Here is a 23,398-nt window from a genome sequence, read left to right on the forward strand (position 1 = left end):
AGGCTAGCCCCTGGGAGGAGTGCTTCCTGCCTGGTAGCACTTGCCTGCAGCCAGTGAGCGTGGGGTGCATGTCCACGTCCCAGACTTTTTGTGGGAAAGAAACTCTTTACAGTGGACTAGAAGCCAGGAGTCTGTAAGCACCGAACCAGTAGGGACCATCAAGGGGAGAAAGCCTGCCTGAAAATGAGGCCATCCGAGAGGACAGCAGAGCTCAAAGGATCTACTATGAACCAGGCACGGTGCAGAGGACCTACGACACACCATGCACCAGGTACAGAATGCTAAGCTCGCTTGTGAACTGCCTTGTTTGATCTTCACTGCAGTGGCACGTGGGATCTGATATTATTCCCAGATGAGGAAATGAGGGTCACAGGGGTTAGTAGCTTGTCCAAGGTCACACAGCAGGGAGATGTTAGATGGGGGATAATAATGTTTATTATGTTTATGTTTGTTTATCTTAATGTTTATGTATGTAGTATCACAACAGAAAACGGAGGCCTCACCACACCAGTGGCATCCCTGGATCCAGGAGAGCCCTGAAGCCAGCACTAGCCTTGGATTTTTCTTTTCTACCACTTGACACTAAAAGATGCCTAACTGATACAGAAGAGCAGCAGCCCACTTCTCCCACAGAGGTTAAAGGGCTTGCCCATGTCTCCCTCCCCAGCAGTCTCGGTGCTGTAAGAGGGACCCAGGTCTCCTGGCTCCTTTCCAGAGCTGGTCACCTGCCCTTCCTATGGTTTGTAGTGAAGACTGCCCTTGGTGACACAGGTCATAGGTCACCTGAACTCTTATTCTAATGCCTGCATGGGGGAAGCCAGAGTCCTGTAGGATTAAATGTGCTACTGAGGTGACAAGTCAACATCCCACCCTTGCATGGCTCCAGGTCCTCTTTATAACCAAAGGAGATTATGGCAACCCAAGGAAAACAAGACCTTCTGAGATGAGATGGAATGACCTCAAGTTACCAGCAGAGAAGGGCCTCTCTGATTAAAATAAAGCACAAACCACTTTCCCCTCCACCAGAAGAGAGACCTGCTAGAAGGGGTTATTACACCTTTTCAGATGCAACATCAAAGCTGTCATTGCTATGTAATTTACAGCCTGGCCTGCATATAAGCATCCATTCTGTGTTAATATGTGCCACCCTCCCCCTCTTCTTACTCAGAGAACCCCACTGCTGGGCAGGACATTGGGAGTCAGAAGACGTGGGCTTCAGGGAGGATAGTGTCTTTTTTTTTCAGATGGAGTCTCACTTTGTCTCCCAGGCCGGAGTGCAATGGCACTATCTCGGCTCACTGCAACCTCTGCCTCCCCAGTTCAAGTGATTCTTGTGCCTCGGCCTCCTGAGTAGCCGGGATCACATAGGGCGCCTGCTACCACACCCGGCTAATGTTTTGTATTTTTAGTAGAGATGGGGTTTCACCATGTTGCCCAGGTTGATCTTGAACTCCTGACCTCAAGTGATCCACTGATATGTCTTTTATTACCTGGGGAACGTTGGGCAAGTCACCCTGTCACACTTCATATCCCTCAATGACTCCCCATTGCCCTGTCATTTGTTCATTCAACAAACATTTACTGACTGTCCACTATGTCCTCAAAGCTGTGCACTGTGGTGAGCAAACCTGAGATGACCCCCGCCCTCCTGGAGGTTATAATCTAGTGAGAAAGGCAGAGACTGAACATAAATAACAGCAAGACAGTGTCCCATGTACATACACACACCATGGCTCTATGGTCGCCGGGGCTTGAGGTTCAAATACTGTCTTTGATCCAACAGGATGAGCTTGAACAAGGAGCTACAAGAGGGAGATGGGAAACATGGCCGCCTCCTACTACACAGACATGGCCTGGAGCAATCCCAGAGGCAGCATGGTGGTCGCTTGAGGTTCATTTGAAAGAGCCAAGGCAGGCTGGGTGCGGTGGCTCACACCTGTAATCCCAGCACTTTGGGAGGCTGAGGCGGGCAGATCACTTGAGGTCAGGAGTTCCAGACCAGCCTGGCCAACGTGGTGAAACTCCGTGCTACTAAAATAAATAAATAAATAAATAAATAAATAAATAAAATAGAGCCAAAGCAGAACAGGGACTTCCGTGTGTCTAGTTCCTTCCGCCCCAGAGTTGGTGAATTAAGAGCCAACCGTGGGGCACCTTAGAGTTAGGGCGGTCCTTGTGAGTCCCAAAGCCTCCTCTCCATGGGGAGATGCTGGGTGCTAGAGATTCCTTTCCCAACTTTGTGGCTCAGCGTCTGAGGTGGGGGCGTGCCCAAGGGAGCCTCAGCTTTTCCGACCCGTTACAAGGGGATGTTTTCTCAGTTACCAGGTGGGTAGGAGTCTCAACTGGTCTCTGACTCTCTCAGAGGGAACTGATTGGTGAACGGATGTTTTTGGTGTGTCCACGGGTGGAGGAAGAGTCAGGAGCTTCTCTTCCGCCATGTTGCTGACATCACTCTCTGAACAGAGGCTCTTCAACACCCCTCTAAGGAAGCTGATTTGAACTTGAGCTACTAGCTCTCCCTACATCCAGTTACTTGGTTAAAGGAGTGGGCATTTATGGTTTTACTTCCCGAGCACCCAGTACCCTTTCTGGTGAATGCATTTTAAATTCCCACTGGGGAGGCCCCCCCCACATTCTTTGGTTCCTATGGGTCTCACTTTCAACCTCTCCCTGAAGTCTGGGAATGGGCAGGTGACATGGGCCTGTCCAGTCAGAATAGTCCATGGCCTTGTCCACAGTGATTGGTACAGGGCTGACCACGTGACCCAAGTTAGACCAACGGTAATCAATCCAAAGATTTTGCAAAGTCTTCTGGGAAGAAACGCTCTCTAGCTGGTAGGGTCTTTGAACTGGTGGCTGTAGTACCGATGCTTCTGGAAACCACACTTGGAGAATGTCAGAATACAGCCAGTGGAGGAGAAAGCACTAGAGAGGAAGGGGGTGAGAGATTCAGTGGTGATGCAGAGAAAAGGGAGAGACCAAACCTAGGAATCCAGTCATTTCTGGGGCCAGGTTTTACCCCTGGACTCCTCTCTTACCTCAGCCGGTACATTCCCTTCTTGCTTAAGGCAATCTGAATTGAGTTTCTATCACCCAAAACTAAAACTGTGCTGACCACGTAGGTAACATGTTCCATTGCCGAGTCCATAGCTTGGAGCTCTGCCTGCCCCCACTCCCACACCCTGTCTTGATGAAAACAGAGCTGGGCACAGCAAATTCAGACCATGGCCTCGGCCCACAGGGCTGTCAACACAGGGCTGAGCGCTGCGCTCTCCACCCTGTAGATACACAATCGCTACGCATCGTTTTGTTGGTGAAAACTCCATTTCCAGTCTCCTCTTACCAAACTCACACTGGGAACTTCTGACGACTGTACCTCACCCTGCAGAAACAGCTAGAAGCGGACTCACCTCTGCCGTGGTCTGTGGCTCGGGAGTCTAACAGTCAATTATCTCGCTGCTGATGAAACAGCAGGAGCGATGAAGACTTAGGGAGCTCACTGCAGCCAGTCATGCTAATGACCTGTCTGCAGTAACTTTGTAAACCTCCACTTTTAGGTTCATGGCTCAGCCAAAAACTGTCACTCCACACTTCAGCTTGGCAAGCATGTTTGCACGGTGGAAGTGACGTCCTTGTTGCCGTGGTTATCAACTCTCAAGAAAACCTTTGTAGTTGTTTATAAGCACCAAACCCCACATATTTGCAGAGAACCCCTTTCAGGAGCTTGTGGCACTACAGTAGCACACAAAGTTATTCCACATTTTGTTCTTATTTTCTTAAAAACAGAGAAAACTGTTCTCTACTCAAATCTGTAAAATGCATTAGTTCACAGTTTCCATTTTAAACCGAAATCAAACCTACTTTCATATGAATTGGGTATCCAAGGCTGCTGTTTTTCCTAAGAGGATCTCAGTAAATCCGAACACTCTGGATGACCCAGGAAGAAGAAATGTGAAAATGGAGACCAAGGCCCATTAAAAAGCCCAGGTTCAGCAAATGCGGTGGCTCACGCCTGTAATCCCAGCACTTTGGGAGGCCGAGGTAGGCAGATCACTTGAGGTCAGGAGTTTGAGGCCAGGCTGGCTAACATGGCAAGACCTTGTCCCTACTCAAAATACAAAAATTAGCTGAGCATGGTGGCACGCGCCTGTAATCCCACCTACTTGGGAGGCTGAGGCAGGAGAATCACTTGAACCCAGGAGGTAGAGGTTGCAGTGAGCCAAGATTGCACCACTGTACTCCGGCCTGGGTGACAGAGTGAGACTCCATCTCAGAAAAAATATTTTTTAAAAATATGAAAATTGTCTAGTCCATGAAAGGATTCTACAAATAACAGGCCTAGAATTGGTATTTTATACTCATGGTTGACTTAGCAGCAGCCACTGATTTTATTTCAACAACAATACATATTTATTGAACACCTGTGTACCAGACTCTGTGCCTGGCATGGAGTAACTTTAGTAGATGAGCAGCCATCACTGACCTTGTCCTCTGGGAGCTTATAGCCTGGTGGGGGTGGCAGACATACACAAGAGAACAAACAATTCCAGATTGTTACAACTGCTAGGAAGAAAACATACAGGGAGCAACCAAAGAGAATAAAGGCTAGAGTGGCTCGGAAGATCTGTCTGAGGATACAGCATTTAAGCTGAGACTCCAGGATATCATGACCATGGAGTGGGGGACAGGAGGTACAGGGACAAGGCTCTGGAGGCAGAAGAAGAGCATGAAGCAGGGTCCTGAGACAGGATAGCACTTGCTGAGTGTGAGGAACAGAAAGGAGGCCAATGTGCTAAAGCCTCTTGGGGAAATTGGGTGGGAGCACAGGAGGTTACAGAGATAGGCAGGGGCTAGATCATGCTAATCTTTGTAGGCCATGGTAAGAAATCTGAATTTCATTCTAAGTAAAATGGGCAGTGAGCCAAGATTGCACCACTGCACTCCAGCCTGGGTGACAGAGTGAGACTCCAGGGGACTAGAGATCAGTGGTGGCTGTAAGCAGGGGTACAGCATGATCTCCTGCAAAAGGAGTGAGGAGAACAGTCCATGTTGGACATAGTAAGTTTGAGAGCCCTGTTCGACTTCCAAATGGGGATATTAATTAGGCATTTCAGATCATCAAGTCTGGAACTCAGAGGACAGATTCAGCTGGAGATATAATTTGCAAGCATATAATATAATTTGCATGTCTGTATAATTTGCATAGAGACATCTTCAAAAATATTTCAAGGTAAGTTGGAGCAAGGGGTGCCCAACTGAGAGACTGAGAGGATAGAGTCACAAGAAGAAATCCAAGCCGGCTTGGTGCCATGGAAGCCAAAAGAAAATCGTGTTTTTAGAGGGAGGGAGTGATCAACTGGGTCAGATGCTTCGCGGAAGCTGAGTTGACTTACAGATTAATTCCAAAGCTTTGAGATTTAGAGCTAGGGCTTGGGGGAGGGGATGAAAGGATCATCTTAACAGGCTTTCCTTAGAGCCTGGGGATAATATAATAGCACAGGAAGTAAAAGTGAAAACTGCAGGCTCCAGGGCCAGATTCCCTGCAACCAAGTTCCACTTCTGCCACTGACCAATGTGGTCTTAAATAATTTTCCAAACCTCTATGAGCTTTAGCTTGTCTTTACAATGGAAATAACAATACTATCTACTCACAGGATTGTGGTAAGGACTGAATGAGTTAATATACAGCAAGTGCTTAGAAGAAAGGACCTGGCTCAAGTTAAATGCTCTGTGAGCATTAGCTATTGGTATTATTGTTGTTGCTGTTGTTGTTGTTGTTGTTGTTGTTACAATAATGAATACTTAGTGCCAAGTGCTAGGTTCTACATGTATTGTCTCAGGTAGAAGCTACTGTTATATCCATTTTGCAGATGAGGAACTTGCCTAGGACTACCCAGTAAGCTCTAGGGTGGAGACTGCCTTCCTGTCCAGGTCAGACAGCCTGTGTTTTTAATCACTACTCTGCAGTTCCGCATTGTGACGCCAAGATGGCTGGTTAAAGTCCAGGACAAGGGAAAAAATGGCTGACTAATGCACTAATTGTGTTTCTGCTTCAACTTGCATTTCCAGAGGTGCTTATTGGTTTGTAATTGGTTCTGGCATGTTTATAGGTATTACAAAACCAAATCTTATTTTACATCTCACAGGATTTAAGATGAATAAAGTGATGTGGTTGTGCTAGGTTAGAGTTGTACAAATTATTCTCCAAGAAACCCCAGTACCTTCCCCAGACAGGGTAGAGTGTGGTCCCCTAACCTGTATAAAGTTCTGGTACCAGCCAGACCTACCTAAGCTGGAACAACTCTATTCTCTCTTCTATTCACTGAGCTCTCTCTTTAGCTTTCTTTTTTTTCCTTGTCTTTCTTTTTTTTTTTTCCTGAAACAGGGTCTCCTTCTGTTTCCTAGGCTGGAGTGCAGTGCCATAATCACAGCTCACTGCAGCCTCAACTTTCCAGGCTCAAGCAATCCTTCCACCTCAGCCTCCCAACTAACTGGGACTATAGGTGTGTGCTACTATGCCCAGCTAATATTTTTAAGGTTTTTGTTTGTTTGTTTGTTTGTTTGTTTGTAGAGACAGGGTCCCATTATTTTGCCCAGGCTTTAAGCTTTCATTTGAAGAAAATATTCTGAGGATACAAAAGCTTGAAAACCACAAGATTTGGCATTTCTCAAACTACACCTGCATCAGAATCACCTGTGGTGGTTGTTAAAATACAGGTTTCTTGACCCTACTACAACTTAAGGAATTAGCAACACTAAAGGGAGGGCCTGAGAATCTGCTTTTTAACAGCTCCCCAGCTGACCCACATGCATATTCAAGCATGAGAATTCTCAGTATCACCTTGCTTTACCATTTTACCTCTCTGTCTTACACAGTAGCCACTACCTATAGCTAACTTCAATTTAAACACAAATTCACTAAAATGGCATGAACTTTGTAACTCCAGTTTCTCAGTTGCACTAGGCACATTCTAAGTGCTCAAAAGCCACATGTGGCAGATACAGAACATTTCCAGTTCATAGAAAGCTCTATTGGAAAGTCTACAAGTCCCTTCCAGCCTAAATATTCTAGGAATCTCAGACTGCCTGAATGATGTACTAATGTGTTGTATACTAAGGCACCAAACTCCGTCAAGATTTCCTGGAATCTTCAACTATATTTAAGGCATAATATGCTATTAGGAATATATGATTACACCTACCATACTGGACTGAAATTACCTGTTAGATATCTATTTCCCCTGACATACTCTGAGTGCCTTGAAGGCAGGTACATACATGTATTATTTAAGTCTGTATTCTCAGTGCTTAGGGCTTAAATAAATGCTTGGAGACTGTTTAATTGGGCCACACAACCTAAGTGAAATACAAAGCTGAAAATAGAATGTCCTCACTAAAGGCATTCACCAGTTAAAAGCATTCATACCTACTAGGATGGCTACTATCACAAAAACAGAAAATAACAAGTGTTGGTGACGATATGGAGAAATGAGAACTCTTGTGCACTACTGGTGGGAATGTAAACTGGTGCAGAATGTACAACGGAAAACATTCTGGCAGTTCCTCAAGAAAGTAAACATGGAATTACCATATGATCCAGGAATTCCACTTCTGGGTATATATCCTCCCTCTGCCCCAAACTGAAAGCAGGATCTGGAACTATCTGTATATCCATATTCACAGCAGCGTAATTCACAACAACCAAAAGGTAAAAGCACCCACGTATTCATCCACGAATGAATGGATAAACAAAATATGATATGTACATACAATGGGATGTTATTTAGCCTCAAAAATGAAGGGAATTCTGATACATGCTGTAATAGGGATGAACCTTGAGGACATTATACTAAGTAAGGCAGTAACAAAAAGACAAATACTGTATGATTCCACTTACATAAGATACCTAGAGTAGTCAAATTCATACAGACAGAAAGTAGAATGGTTATTTCCAGGGATGGGAGTGGGAAGGGGAGAGAAGGAGTTGGAATTTGATGGGTACAGAATTTCAGTTTCGCAAGATGAAAAGAATTCTGGAGATGGATTTGGCGGCAATGGTTGCACAACAATGTGAACATACTTAATGCCACTGAATTGTTCTTAAAAATAGTTAACAATAGTAATTTTTATGTTATGCATACTTCACCACAATTAAAATATTTTAAAATAAAGATTTTTTAAAAAGCATTCACTACTACCAACCAGAGAAAATATATCAGTCCTCACGGCTTTGAGAAAATGGCTTTGGAAAAACTTTGGTTCGGCATCTATCCTGCTGCACCTAGGCAGGTACTGGGGGTCAGGAGAGGTCAATGCCAAGATAAGACATGGAGGCACTATCACAAGGCTGACCAATGCATGCATGATTCCCGCCTTCAAGGCACTCAGAGTATGTCGGGGCAATAGATATCTAACAGGTCATTTCAGTCCAATATGGTAAATGTAATAATGTATTCTTAGATAGCATATTACACATCTTTAGAGAGAGCTCCTGTGACAATCCCAGGCCAGAGAGACCCCCTGAGTTCTCTCAAACAGGAAGCACTCACAGTCCTCACCCATGGTCCCCTACCAGGCTGATCACCGGAATCCCCTGGAAAGGCTTCACCCTGTGGGTTCTGATTCCACATCTAGTGGTACAACAAAGACCATCTCTATTTTTGCAAAGTTGTGCAGGGGGAGAGCCAGACCTGGGAGCGCCTCATCTATAGCACTTACATTCTGTCTCATGACACTGCTTGTCCCATCTTCTCATCTGGTTTGCAAACTTCTTGAGGGAAAAGACTTTAACTTATATATCAACCTTGAGAGTCAAAATCATTTGTGGAATATCTTTTAAGACTGCAGATGCCTGGGACACACCACACATCTATTGCATCAGCATTTCTAAGCATCTGGGTTTTTTAAAAAGCCCCCAAAAGGGATTCTCATACACACTCCTAAAGGGAGACCCACTGCCTTACAGACTATCAGAGTGCTTGATACAGAGAAGCTGTGCAATGTTTGCTGACAGACAGAAGGAAGTCCCTTTGAATAAGACATCTAATAGGGGAAAGGTATGTGTATTCATCTGTGTTACTTATTCTAATCTTTTTCTATGAATATTCTGCATATGGTTTAGACCACATGATAAATAACTAACAATAACAATTAGCATTTAGTGAGCACCTAAGATGTGCCAAGTACTGTTCATGTGCTTTAGATGTACTATCCCATTTAATTCTCAAAACAATCCTATGTAGGAGGGAAGTACTGTTATCAGGAAGCTGAGTATTTCAGTCCATCTGTCCTGCTCTAGCAGAGTAACTGAGGCTGGGTAATTAATAAAGAAAAGAGGTTTATTTGGCTCTTGGTTCTGCAGGTTGTACAAGAAGCACAGTGCCAGCATCTGCTTCTGGTGAGGGCCTCAGGTTGCTTCCACTCGTGGCAGAAGGGGAAGGGGAGCCAGCATGTGCAGAGATCAGATGGTGAGAGAAGGAAGTGGGGGAGGTGCTAGGATCTTTTAAAGGAACAGCTGTCACGGGAACTAACAGTGAGAACTCATTCATGAGGGATCCGCCTCTATGACCCAAACATTTCCCATTAGGCCCCCCCACCTTCAACATTGGGGATCATATTTCAATATGAGGTTTAAAGGAGTCAAATATCCAAACCATGGCACCGAGGCACAGAGAAATTAAGTCACTTCCTCAAAAATAAACCTTTCTTTTTTTTAACATGACAGTTATATTATAAGTGTTCTCATAACTTATCTTCTTTTTAATGGCTGCATTATTTTACCCTAATTTGTTTTTCATCCTTCTACCCCTAATTCATTAACCCATTGCTCATAGTAGAGCAGGATTTTGTCTTGTTTGTAACAGTTTACCATTTTAAATGATGCTCCAATGGACATCTTTGTGCAAGGGCTGTTTGCCATATTTCTGAAAAATTGTCCTTAGGAAAATCATGAGGAAATGTTTTGATGGTGAATGGGGCTAAACAGTGTGCACGAGTCTTTCTGAGGGGAATGTGCTGAATGGGCCAGGGAAGCCCTTCTCCCTGGAAGGTGTTAAATCTCAAAACAAAGAAACAAACAGACAAACAAACTCACTCCTAAGGGGTACAGATGAGATGCCCGGAGGCACAGAAAGGAGGAAATGTACCCAGACTCACATGACCAGCAAACAGCAGAACCAGGAGAGGAACCTGGTTTAACCATTTTAACCATCAGGCACAGCTGTCCAGTCAAGGTATTCTTCCCCCATGACTCCCTCATCAACCATCAGCATAAGAAACAAAAACTAATGACAGTAGCAAGAAAGAGCCTTTCCCATCAACCAGGGACCGCACAAAAATGTACCTGCTGTGACACAAGAAAAACATCTGTCTCACTTCCCTGGCAAGAAATCTGGAAGCACTCACTCAGAGTAACACAGAGTTCCTGCCCTCAAGGTGCTCACCCTTTAGATGCTGAGATAAAGTGGAAACAAAGGGAAGGCAATAACAAGGCCCACCATGCACCAGGTACTGTGGGCGCTTTCTATCATTATATACGTTTGAAATGGGTTGAATTGCGTCCTCTTGCAAAAAGTGGAGATTTTAGCCACCCACTCATCCATGAATGTGGATTTACTTGGAAACAGGGTCTTTGCAGATATAATTAAGGTGGTGATTAAGATGAGGTCACATGGGAGAAGGACAGTCCTGCAATCCAGTACAACTGCTGTCCTTATAAGAGAGAAGAGAGGCACCCAGGCAGAATGCCACAGGACAACACAGGCAGGAACTGGAGTGATGAGGCTGCAAGCCGAGGAACAACAAGGACTGCTGGTGACATCAGAAGCTAGGAAGAGGCAAGGTAGGATTCTCCCCTACAGGTTTCAGAGGGAGCATGACTCTGCCAACACCTTGATCTTGAACTTCTGGCCTCCAAACTCTGAGACAATACATTTCTTTCTTTTTTTTTTTTTGAGACAGAGTCTCACTCTGTCGCCCAGGCTGGAGGGCAGTGACGCGATCTTGGCTCACTGCAACCTCTACCTCCCAGGTTCAAGCAATTCTCCTGCTCAGCCTCCCGAGTAGCTGGGATTACAGGCACCCGCCACTAGGCCCAGCTAATTTTGTATTTTTAGTAGAGATGGGGTTTCACCATGTTAGCCAGGCTGGTCTCAAACTCTTGATCTTAGGTAATCCACCCACCTCAGTCTCCCAAAGTGCTGGGATTACAGGTGTGAGCCACCGTGCCCGGCCATATTTCTGTTGTTTTAAGCCACCGAGTTTGTGGTACTTTGTCACGGCTGCCCTAGGAAACTAATGGAACACTTTCTAGTCTTTTAGCTCCATCAAAGCAGAAGCTGTTTTTGTTTCCCTTGTTATCCTGGCAGCTTGCACAGACCCTGGCACATAGTAGGTCACCAGAAAAGTGATTAAAAACTAAAGTATACACGTAGTAAGGGGAGGAACCATGTTTTTTATCTCCACTGAGAGACTTGAGCAAATTAGGTGCTCAGGAAACATTTGTAGAATGAATATGTTTTCTAAAAACAAATGAAGGATAAGCTCAAGAAGGCTTTGCCATGAGTCTTATTCATGTATTTCCCCAGGACGGAGCGTAGGACCTGGCACACAGTCGCTGTTTAATAAATTTTAAAGGCGGGGAGGGAAATAGGAAATGAGGGAGGAAGATAAGACCAGGATCATCACTTCCCATCTCTCAGTTTAGCCAGAACCTTACTTTATGTATCTAACTGAGGTACAGTCAATGCTGTGAAACAACCAGTTGAATTTTAAATAGACTCAATTATTTTGAAAGGGCTTTCGCAGCAGAACTTAAATACTGTTTTTCTAAAACGCATTTCTTTTTCTTTTACATCCAGAAATCATAAGGCTTCCTAACCCTTCCAACTATGTTAGCAATGCAGAGTTGAGAGGTCAGCCTTCTGCGTTCAGCTCCAGGGACACGTTCCCGTCCATGTGCAGCATGCATTCCTGACCCCTGCCCTGCAGCCAAAAAGGGACATCAGCTGGGCTCAGGGAAATTCAATTTGGGCTGACAGCCGGCGGCATGATAATGACAGGGCATCTGTTTGACATTTGGAAAGGCAAAAGAGGGAGGAGGCGTCACAGAGGTTTCTCATGGGCTTGGCTGAGGAGGGTCTAAAGTTTTGGTCACTTCTTTTCTACATATGGAGAAAAACCTGAACATAAGGCCAACTGATTTCTACTGCTGGCTCAAAATTTAGAATTCAATTCCACTTCCATGTGCTGCGCTCCTGTCTCTCTGATGGTATTTGGGGTGAATAAAGGAAACAGGTCTTGTTCTTTATTCCCCTGGACTTGAGTTTTCCCAGGGATGACAGCTGCATTGCTGTGGACTGTGATGTTATTCATTCATCCATTCATTCATTCACTTATTTATGAGAATTTTGTTGTTGGTTTTGTTGTCATTGTTGTTGAGAAAGAGTCCCGCTTTGTTGCCCAGGCTGGAGTGCAGTGGCACAATCTTAGCTCACTGCAACCTCTGTCTCCCAGGTTCAAGAGATTCTCCTGCCTCAGCCTCCCAAGGTGCACACCACCATGCCTGGCTAATTTTTGTATTCTTAGTAGAGACAGGGTTTCGCTGTGTTGGCCAGGCTGGTCTCAAACTCCTGGCCTCAGGTGATCCACCCGCCTTGGCCTCCCAAAGTGCTAGGATTATAGGCATGAGCCACCATGCCCAGCCCACATATTTATTTTAAATAAGAGGTCCCTGTCCACACGTCTTGGTAAGTGAAGTCTCTGTTCCTGCGATTCCCTTGTCTGCTATTGAACTCACAAGGGCGGCAAGTGCCTACCCCATGGAACATCAGGTAGGTTCACAACTGTGACAGTGACAAGAAAAGCTGACCCCTTCTTAGTGCCAGTTAAACAAAGGATGGGGAGAACTGCTTTATATTTCTTGATATGGCCCTCCTGTGGTCAGCTTACCCACTGATGTGGGAACTTTTCCCCCGTCAAAGGAGTTGGTTGAGAGACACATCTATGTTATTTTAGCAGATGAGCCAGTGGGGCTGGGTTAGCTTCCATGCCCCTCCTGTGGCCCCAGGGCATCCCACACTGAACCTAACCTGGTGGTTGCTAATCTGAATGGCATTTACCTCTTTCCTTTTCCTCTAGATAAGAAGCCCCATGAGGGCAGGGTCATGTTTACAGCATGCACCTTTGTATCCCAGGCATCCTAGCCAGGTTCCTGGCACATAAGTAATAAGCAGTTATCAATATAAGTTAGATGAATGAATGAATCAATCAATCAATCAATCAGAGGAATAATGGTGCTGGCCTTGTGTTACAGCTAAGAGCACAGGCTTTGGAGAATCAGGAGAGTGTAGTTTTCACTCATGCTCCACCACTTTCCAGCTACATGACATGTTTTTATTGACATATAAGATACATACACAAAATTATCTGTCATAAGTATGTCATGCAAGGAATTTTTACACTAATGAAACATCACCCAGATCAGGAAACAGTACATTAGCAGAACCGCAGAAACCTGCCTTATGCTCCCTTCAAGTCGCTATCCCCTACCCACCCAAGGGTAGACCATGGATGGCATCTGACCAGTTACTATCCTCTCTGACTCTTATCTTCTATTGGGAAAAACAGTACTTACCATGCTATGAGAATACAATTTAAAAATAATAATGGCATAGCAGTAATAGTAGTAGAAGAGAAGTAGAAGTAGTCACAACAGTACTAGCAGCAGCAGAAGTGACAGCAGAAGCAGTAGTGGTAACATTAGTAGAAGCAGCAGACATGGTAAAAGTATTAATAGTAATAATGGTAACAGAAGTAGCAGTAGTCATAGCAGAAGTAGCAGTGGCAGTAGTAGTAGAAGTACTAGAGAGATACTAGTAGCAATAGTAGTAGTCATAATGGCTAAAACTTATATAGCACTTACCATGTACCAGGCACCGTTCCAAGTGCTTTACCTTAACTCAACTAGTGCTCAAAACAACCCTTGTAAGTCCGCATAAAATAGGAGAGAATAGGAAGAAGCCAAGGCACAGAGAAGTTAAGTAGCTTTTCCAAGGTCACAGAACTACAAAACCATGGATCCAGAATGTAAACTCCAGCAGGCTGGCTGCAGAGCCTATCCTGTCAGCAGAATCCTCTAAGAACAAGTAGCGTGGCAAGAAAAGATCTGTCCTCCAATATCTGCTCTCTTCTTCTATAATAACAACTCTCAATTTGGTAAGCACACAGTCATGCAGAATAAAGATTCCACTTCCCAGCTTTCTCTGCCGCAAAATGAAGCCAGAGAACTAAATTCTGGACAGTAGAATATAAGTAGGAGCAGGAGGTGCAACTTCCAGGAAACATCCTTAAAGGATGGGGCGTGCCTTTCTTCATCTCGTTCTTTCCTCCTGCTGTTAGATGTGATGGCTAGAGCAGAAGCAGCTAAAATGAGGCCATGAGGTGACCTTGGGAATAGAGGCTCATATGACAGACAAACGAGAGAAAAAGCCCAGGTCTCTCATAGATTGCTGTATACAATCTGTACTACTTGTACCTGAACTTTTAGGTAAGAGAGACACTTCTCTAAGCCAATGTTCTTTTAGATTTTATGTCATTGTCAGCAGAACCTGATTCTAATAATGCACTGAGTTATTGCAATTATAATTAATATCACCTAAAAAGATACCTGCAAAATGAATGCCATTTTGTGCTGGACTCGACTTATAAAAAGAAAAAAACAAAATAAACATGACTTTGGGTAATCGTATAATAGACAAATTTTGAAAATAAAAGTAAAGCTTCATTTACCCTGGAAGGCGGTATCATGTCTGAATCATATCAAAATCTCTCAGGTTGACCTCTCTGCCTCCAGCCTCTCACCTCACCCGCCCATTCAGGACACATTTGTTTATCTAATCATCCTTTAAAAACTATTTTCAACCTAAAAATTTAAGTAATTACAATGCCTTATGTGCCTACTTTATGTAAAACACTTTACTATACATTTTTTCTAAACTACACAAAAAAAATCTGAAACATAAATATTACCCCTTTTTCAAGGATAAGAAAACAGAAGAAACAGAGAAAGTCAGCATCTTTTTTTTTTCCAGGCCGGAGTATAACGGCGCGATCTCAGCTCATCGCAACCTCCGCCTCCCGGGTTCAAGAGATTCTCCTGCCTCAGCCTCCCAAGTAGCTGGGATTACAGGCACGTGCCACCACACCCAGCTAATTTTGTATTTTTAGTAGAGATGGAGTTTCTCCATGTTGGTTAGGCTGGTCTCGAACTCCCGACCTCAGGTGATCCGCCCGTCTCGGCTTCCAAAAGTGCTGGGATTACAGGCGTGAGCCACTGCGCCCGGCTGAAAGTCAGTATCTTGCGTGAGATCACACAGCAAGTCAGTGCCAGGGCCAGGATTCAACCACCCCTTCTAGCACCCACACACTTTCCACCACGTGGACTTCTTAGAAACCCAGGCCCCAATAGGTCAACCCTGTGCCAGTCAGTCTGCCAGCTTTTTAAGATTCTCAGACTCTACAAGTTTTCCCGGCCTAGCTTTTCATGGTTCTTCCTGTCCAGTCTAATTTTTATCATCCTCTAACACAAACTTTCATCCACTGAGGACAGGCTCCTTAGACTCTTCATCATGTGTCCCTACACCAGGCCTCAGTATTCCCAGCTGCAAAATAGAATAAGTCATACCTCTACCTCTCCCAAGAGGTGACATGGCATAGTGTATTAAAAAAAAAAAAAAAATACAAGGGTCCTGCAGTAAGGGAAAATTGACTTACACCTAGCTGGGCAAGTTCTTTATCTGTAAAATGAATGTAGAAATTCTTTTTTTTTTTTTTTAGATGAAGTCTTATTCTTGACCCCCAGGCTGGGGTGCAGTGGCGTGATCTCAGCCCACTGCAACTCTGCTTCTGGGGTTCAAGTGATTCTCCTTCCTCCCAAGTAGCTGGGATTACAGGTGCCTGCCACCACACCCGGCTAATTTTTTGTATTTTTAGTAGAGATGGGGTTTCACCATGTTGGCCAGGTTGGTCTCGAACTACTGACCTCAGGTGACCCACCCGCCTTGGCCTCCCAAAGTGCTGGGGTTACAGGCGTGAGCCACTGCACCCGGCCGAAAGTAGAAATTCTTACTTGGCAGGATTGTTGGGTGGAGTAAATTAAATTTTATTTTATTGTATTTTTAATTTTTAATTTTAATTTTAATTTTTGAGAGGGAGTCTTACTATGTTGCCCAGGCTGGAGTGTAGTGGCGCAATCTTGGCTCACTGCAACCTTCGCCTCCCGGGTTCAAGCAATTCTCCTGCCTCAGCCTCCCAAGTAGCTGAGATTACAGTCACATGCTACCACACCCAGCGAATTTTTATATTTTAGTAGAGACAAGGTTTCACCATGTTGGTCAGGCTGGTTTTGAACTCCTGACCTCAAATGATCCACCCACCTCAGCCTCCCAAAGTGCTGGGATTACAGGCTTGAGCCACCACGTCCGGCCTGAAATGTTTTTAAAGAACCTAAAACACAGTGGACTCCTATAGCACCTTATCTTGTTGATGGTGTCACTGTTGTTGCTACTCTCGACTTCTTATAGGTACCACCACTCAGACAACTTTCCTTATAAATAAAGGCAATGGATAATGTGACAGAAAACATAGTAGACAGTCTACACCTGTACAAATGCTAGAGCTCTGTTCTCTGATAACAATCGTGCCAACAGTCTCTGTTAGATTCCAGTGCTTGTGTTTGATAGAATTCTGCATTTCAACTCCCAAGAAGAATCCCACTGTATCTCCCAGGCCAGGTTTGCTGGACAGGGTGGGCTAGAGATCACTCACCGATTCCATAGTGAATCTCTCGACGAAAAACTGGAGAGCCTGGAGGCTGAAGATCTCATGTCTCAGCCGTCACATCAGAAAATGACCTGGATGGGGGCAGGACAAAAAGGGGACAAGAGTCATCCAGTGAAACTGGGCGGAAGACATTGTCTCAGACCAACATGGGATTTCATTTGGAGGCCGCACCTTTGTCAGGAATGTTCTTGCACCACAGAGTGGCTGTCAGAAATATGAAGGAAACTACTATTTCAGCTTCCTACGGTGGGGCTGATCCCTCCGTCATTGAATCTCTATGCAAGTAAGTGCTCAGGAATCCTTCCGGCATTCTATTTCTAGCTCTACGTTGGAGAGCAATTTACAAGTCATTAACTTCTCTAGACCTAGGCTCCTAAACATAAAATTAAAGGTGCTGATGGATGCAACAGACAGACAGACAGACGCCTGCAGCTGTGTGCCCACGACAAAGCAAAAGTGTTCACCCAGCAAAGGAAATCAGTTCCAGGATGAAGGCAGATATAGATGAATACACATATTTCAGGACAGCCCCTCTGAACCTGGGAGAGGATTTTAATTAATTCATGCATACCAAAGCTTAATTAATTGCTGAGTGCACAGAGCACAGGAAGTCTGGGATAAAAGCTGTTACATAAGGGAACAGCTTCAATATTTGCAGAATGGAGGGAAACAGAGGTGGGGATATAAAAATAAATTGAGCCAAGGGACCTCCTTGGTTTTTATCCAGTGATTCCTAGTTCAGTGTGTCATCTCCATCCAGGGCCAAAAACCGAGGGACATCTCGGTTCCACCATCTCCCTCACCCCTATAACCAATCCACCCCCAATTCATGTCTACTTTACTTCCTAAAGATCTCTCCACTTATCTCTCCCCACCTCCACTGGTCCAGCTCTGGACCAAGCCTCCATCATTCTTACCTGGGCCACTGCCACTGCCTCCTAACTGATCTCCCCTCGTCACCATTTCTCCCTCTGAAATCTAGTCTTCCATGCTGAAAGCAGAATAATCTTTTGTGGTGGTTTTTTTTGTTTGTTTAACCTTTTATTACAGAGAATTGTGTACAGACATAAAAACAGAGAAGTATATCATATACCACCTGAACCCACCACCCAGTCTAATCACATTAACCCATAATGACACCCACCCCATCCAAACCCTCATCCTTCCTGCCTGTGCATTATTATTTTGAGGAAATTTCCAGATATCTTATCATTTCAGTCATAAATATTACCACATGGATTTCTAAGATAAGGTCTCTGGAAAAAATATCACAGTAAAACTACTACCATATCTTAAAAAGATAGCAATAATTCCTTGAGATCATCAAATATTCACACAATGTTCAAATTCTTAATAGTCTCATAAATGTCAAACATGGTGTTTTTAACAAGTGTTTTTTTGGGGGGAAAAAAAAAACCCAGATCTAAATAAGACTGACACTTAACAATTGAGTGATATGAAGAATACAATTTTGAAAACACAAATTTGATTGTGTCATCCCTCAACTCTCCATCACTAGCTTAACATTCCTCAATAGCTTCTCAGTGCTTCAGAATAAAAATCCAAATCACTGAACATGTTCTGACTCTTGCTCACCTATCTGACCTTATCCTGTCTACCAGGCACAATGCTGCAGCCATAGGACATTTTCTTTTTCTTTTTAAATTATTATTATTATTATTATTGTGCGTGTGTATGTGTGTGTGTGTGTGTGTGTGTGTGTGTGTGTGTGTGTGTGTGTGTGATGGACTTTTGCTCTTATTGCCCAGGCTGGAGTGCAGTGGCGCAATCTCGGCTCACGGCAACCTCCGCCTCCCAGGTTCAAGCAATTCTCCTCCCTGAGCCTCCCAAGTAGCTGGGATTACAGGAGCCTACCACCACACTCGGTTAATTTTTTGTATTTTCAGTAGAGACGGGGTTCTGCCATGTTGAGCAGGCTGGTCTCGAACTCCTGACCTCAGGTGATCTGCCCACTTTGGCCTCCCAAAGTGCTGGGATTACAGGTGTGGGCCACCGCGCCCGGCCTGTAGGACATTTTCTTAGATTCTGGAACATGCTGCAGTTGTTCCACCACAGGTCCTTTGCCCGTGCTGTTCTCTCTGCCTGGAAGGCTTCTTCTCTCATCTTCTGTGCCTAGGTAACTCCTGTTCTTCCTTAAATATTATATGCTCAGAGAAACTCTGCACCTTCAGATTAGATCGTGGAATTTATCTCAGTTTTAATTATGTTTTAATGTGAAGATTGATTAATATCTGCTAATTTTCTTCAATTATAAGCTACATGGGTACAAAGATTGTGTTTGCATTTGTTCATTGGTGTATGTTGCAGTACCAACTATACAATGCCCGGCACAACAATATTAATAGATACTTATTGGATAAATGATCAAACTACTTCTTTCAAACTTAGATGCCAATAGCAATTGAATCTTCCTGAGCACTGAACCACAAATTTAAATTAGATGAGGAACTGACAAGCTTATCTTAAAATGCATATGGAAATGCAATGGACTCAGGATAGCCAAAACAATCTTGAAAATGAATAACAATTTGGACTCCTATTTCCTGACTTTGAAACCCACAAAGCTAAAGAAATCAGGACAGTGTGGTACCGGCACAAGGATAAGCATATGCTATCCTTCAGAATCAAAGATCATGATCTTCCTACAATACTGACCTCTAGAACCCAACTTCTAAGCACATGCTTATGAAAAATAAGTATGTGTTACTTGCATACATAGTCAACGCCTTTCCCAGCCCACCCCTCAGTTGGTTATTCCTTTGCTTTCCGTGCTTCACCCAAGCGTGGCAGCTGAGTTAGTATGGTAGACTGGATGAGTCTTCCCACTTCTTCACTTGCAGCATGACTATGAACTACACATTTCTGCCCTTTGTCATGGGACTTTGTAGTACATCCCACTAGAGTGAATGGTGTTTACTTCCCTGTCTCACTGGATTCTGGACTGGATCACTGACTTGCTTTAGCCAATGGAATGTGGCTAGAAGTGACAGTGTGCTGGTCCCAAGTCTATCCCTCCTGCTCTCCTATGATGCACCACAAAAGGAATATGTCTCCATAGCCACTGTCTGTTGCTGCCTTTTAGTCTGAACTCAGATCAAAGGAATGTGGAGCAGATCGGAATGAACCACAAGTCCGGCATGAACTAGCCATGCACAACCTAGATCAGCTAAACCACAACCAACCCCATAGATCCTTGAGCATGAAGATATATATCTGCTGTCAAACAAGCCTCTGAAATTCTGAGGCTTTTGCTACTCAGCAAAAACTGCCTAATTCACATCGGAATATTAATTTATGAACACCAAGTATCAACACAGGTCAGGAAAATAAAAGCCATGCACACAGACAGCACAAGTATGATGACCATCGACAGCTACTCTTGCAGAATTCCCACCTCCTTGGTGCCAACTGGACCCGCACAACAATCCTGCAAGGAAGACACTGGGCCAGATTTATAGATGAAAAAATTGTAACTCACAGGATATGAAATAATGTGTCCAAGACAGTGTGTGGCAGAACTAAGATCCTGACCCAGGTGGTCTAAAAAACTCCAAGCCAGGCTTCTTCTGCATAAAACATAAAAGGGTCTTGCAGATGCTGTCCCATGAGTCTGTGATGCACCAACCTACCTCCACTCTTGTCCCATTCTTCAGAGGGTCTTCATGACAGGCTGCTGGGGTAGGGAAGGCCACTGGGCCTAATTATCAAAAGTTCCAGTCCCAGATCCACCCCTATGGAGAGCTTCACCCTTGTCAGTGAGCCTCTTTAGCCCTCAGGTTTATGAAATGAGGTCACTAATCCCAGCCTGGCCTACGTCACTAGACCATCGTGAACCTCCGGGGAGACGGAGTGTGAAAGAGCTGTGTGAGGTGTGACACCAAAGTCAGTTCACGTCCTGCTGCCTTGACTCTGAACTCGCTCAAAGTAGGTTAGCAGCTACGTCTATGTCCGTACCTCACCCACGGCACTTGGAGACCCATCTGATGCTCTGAGAATGATTTTTTATTCAAACAGAGATTATTTCTTTCCAGTTAAGAAAGTAATCCAGGTTCATCAGAAAAAATATTAAGGCATAAAATAAAAATCAATTCTTATCCCAATACCTGAAGATAAATACTGTTCCTATATTAAGGCCATTTCATCTCTGGGACTCGTTTGTTTTTTTTTTTTGTAAGGGTGAAGCAAAGAATACATTTCGATTACCAGAATTTTCTTAGAAGCAGGGAACTACCCTGTGCCAGGGACTGCTATTGCTGCCTAAAGACAGAGCAAAGAACAAAACTAAAGAAAGTTCATGATCTTAAAGGACTAATATTCATTCATTCATTCATTCATTATTTTTAAAATTCTATAATTATGGGTCACCCACTACGTACTAGGCACTGGATGATGATGATGATAATGACGATGACAGCTTCCTTGCCAGATCCTGTACTCTAACAGTATGACTTACTGAAAATTGGCCCCTAGAACAAATGCCTCTGGGTTAGAATGCAGATTATGAATCTCTAATGAGTTATTTATCCTTTCATACTTTAGTTCTCTCTTTTTTTTTTTCTTTTTTTTGAGACAGAGTCTTGCTGTGTCACCCAGGCTGGAGTGCAGTGGTGCGATCTCTGCTCACTGCAACCTCCGTCTCCCAGGTTCAAGCGATTCTCCTGCCTCAGCCTCCCAAGTAGCTGGGATTACAGGCATGCGCCACCATGCCCAGCTAATTTTTTGTATTTTTGTAGGGATGGGGTTTCACCATGTTGACCAGGATGATCTCGAACTCCTGACCTCAGGTGATCCACCCGCCTCGGCCTCCCAAAGTGCTGGGGTTTGGCATGAGCCACTGTGCCCGGCCTAGTTCTCTCATCTTTAAAATTGGATTTCCTGTTCTGTGGAAGCTATACTTGGAAAATTAGGGACTTAAAAGAAAACAGATCAAACTTATTTTTATGATGCTATTCCTCTTAAACTATCAGAAGCCCAACTTGTCTAGTCCGAGCTGAAATTCCACCTCTTCTAGGAAGCTTTCTCCAATGTTGCCAGCCCAACAATCTGTCCATTTCTGAACTCTAACAGCACGGCTAGTAAACGTAAGGAAAGTACCTACCTCATGCAGTCATAGCAAGAATTAATAAGAGAACATGATTAAAGCACTAAGCAAAAAATGGTTGGCTCCCCGTAACTGATGAATGCCTGGGAGCTAGCTGTGGTGGTAGTGATATTACTGCCTCATGTAATCCCCACACCCATCCTAGAAGAAGCAAAAACTTAGACGTTGAGGAACTCGTCCAAGGTTATGCAGGTTATTGCTTGGGCACCTCAGGCTCAATCCCACTAGGGGACCTTCTGAGAGCCTGTGGAGAGCACACCTCAGAACTGCCCCGCCGAAGGGAAAGGAATCTGGCGCATTTACCTGCCACCCTCCATCCCTCACTGCCCAAACACAACCAGGTCATAAGTCTCAGGCTGAGATGCAGGAAGCCCTCTGTGTGAACCAGCACTGTCTGCAGTGCCTTCCGGGGAGCGCTCAAAGATATGAGCAGAGGAGTGGCAGCATCTGTACATAGATGCTCAATAAATATCTGTCGATGGAGTGAGTGAACAACGTCTATCAACCCCCACGGTCTTCTGTACAACCTCTCATTTCCCGCTGCCACCAGCAACAGAAGATTTAAAGCACCTGCCTGCTAAAGTGAACCAGAATTCATTACCATCAAGCATCACATTTGTTACCACCCACGTTTCAGCTTTTCCACTGAAATTCTGTTCTATGACTTACAGTTTGTCAGTCAGGACAGCCATTCCTGATGCCATGCAGGATTCGGGGACATAAATCATTTGGTACATAAACCGTTCTTTATTGCCATTCCTCAAATAGGTGTTTTGTATTCAACAGAAGTGACTCCACGAATGCTAGGATTTGTATCCTTTTATAGAGGATGTAATAAACTCTTGAGTCATCTGCAGCTGGCTACAGCTTGGACAATTTTTTACCCATAATATCACACCAAGCACTTTTCCTATTTACTGATGTAATTCTTTCCTGTTCTGTGGAAGCTGTACTTAGAAAATCAGGGACCTAGAGAAAATAGACCAAATATATTTTTGTGATACTATTCCTCTTAAGCGATCAGAAGCCAAACTTGTCTAGTCCCAGTTGAAATTCCACCTCTTCCAGGAAGCTTTCTCAGTCTTTCCCAGCCCAACGATCTATCCACTTGTGAACTCTTACAGCACTGCTAATAACCACAGCAATCCCTTATTGTTGTTTTATGTGTCAACTTGACTGGGCTAAAGGATGCCCAGATAGCTGGTAAAACAGTATTTCTGGTTGTGTCTGTGAGGGTGTTTCTGCAACAGATTAGCATTTGAATCAGGAGACTGAGTAAGGAATGCCACCCTTCCCAACGTGAGTGGGCATCATCCAATCCATTGAAGGCCTAGTATTAATAGAACAGAAAGTAGAAGGAAGGGTGAGTTTGCTCTCTACCTGAGCTGGGACACGCATCTTCTTCTGCCTTTGGACATTGGTGCTCCTGGTTCTCAG

General features: G+C 44.3%; 1 protein-coding gene across 5 annotated transcripts in view; it reads right to left on the reverse strand.

Moving 5' to 3' along the window:
• ASAP1 (ArfGAP with SH3 domain, ankyrin repeat and PH domain 1) overlaps positions 1 to 23,398 on the reverse strand; it is a 397,004-nt gene that overhangs the window by 337,536 nt on the left and 36,070 nt on the right. For 4 of the 5 annotated variants that reach the window (XM_017962314.3, XM_017962320.3, XM_017962317.3 and 1 more), the window contains exon 2: positions 16,825 to 16,910. In XM_017962314.3, the coding sequence (XP_017817803.1) occupies positions 16,825 to 16,883 (59 nt within the window). In that variant the 5' untranslated portion in view covers positions 16,884 to 16,910. Of the gene's footprint in view, positions 1 to 16,824; positions 16,911 to 23,398 lie in introns of those variants that run through there. The other variant, XM_017962319.3, reaches the window with a different exon arrangement.

The sequence above is a fragment of the Papio anubis genome, chromosome 8 (assembly GCF_008728515.1).
Source record: "Papio anubis isolate 15944 chromosome 8, Panubis1.0, whole genome shotgun sequence".
Lineage (NCBI taxonomy): Eukaryota > Metazoa > Chordata > Mammalia > Primates > Cercopithecidae > Papio > Papio anubis.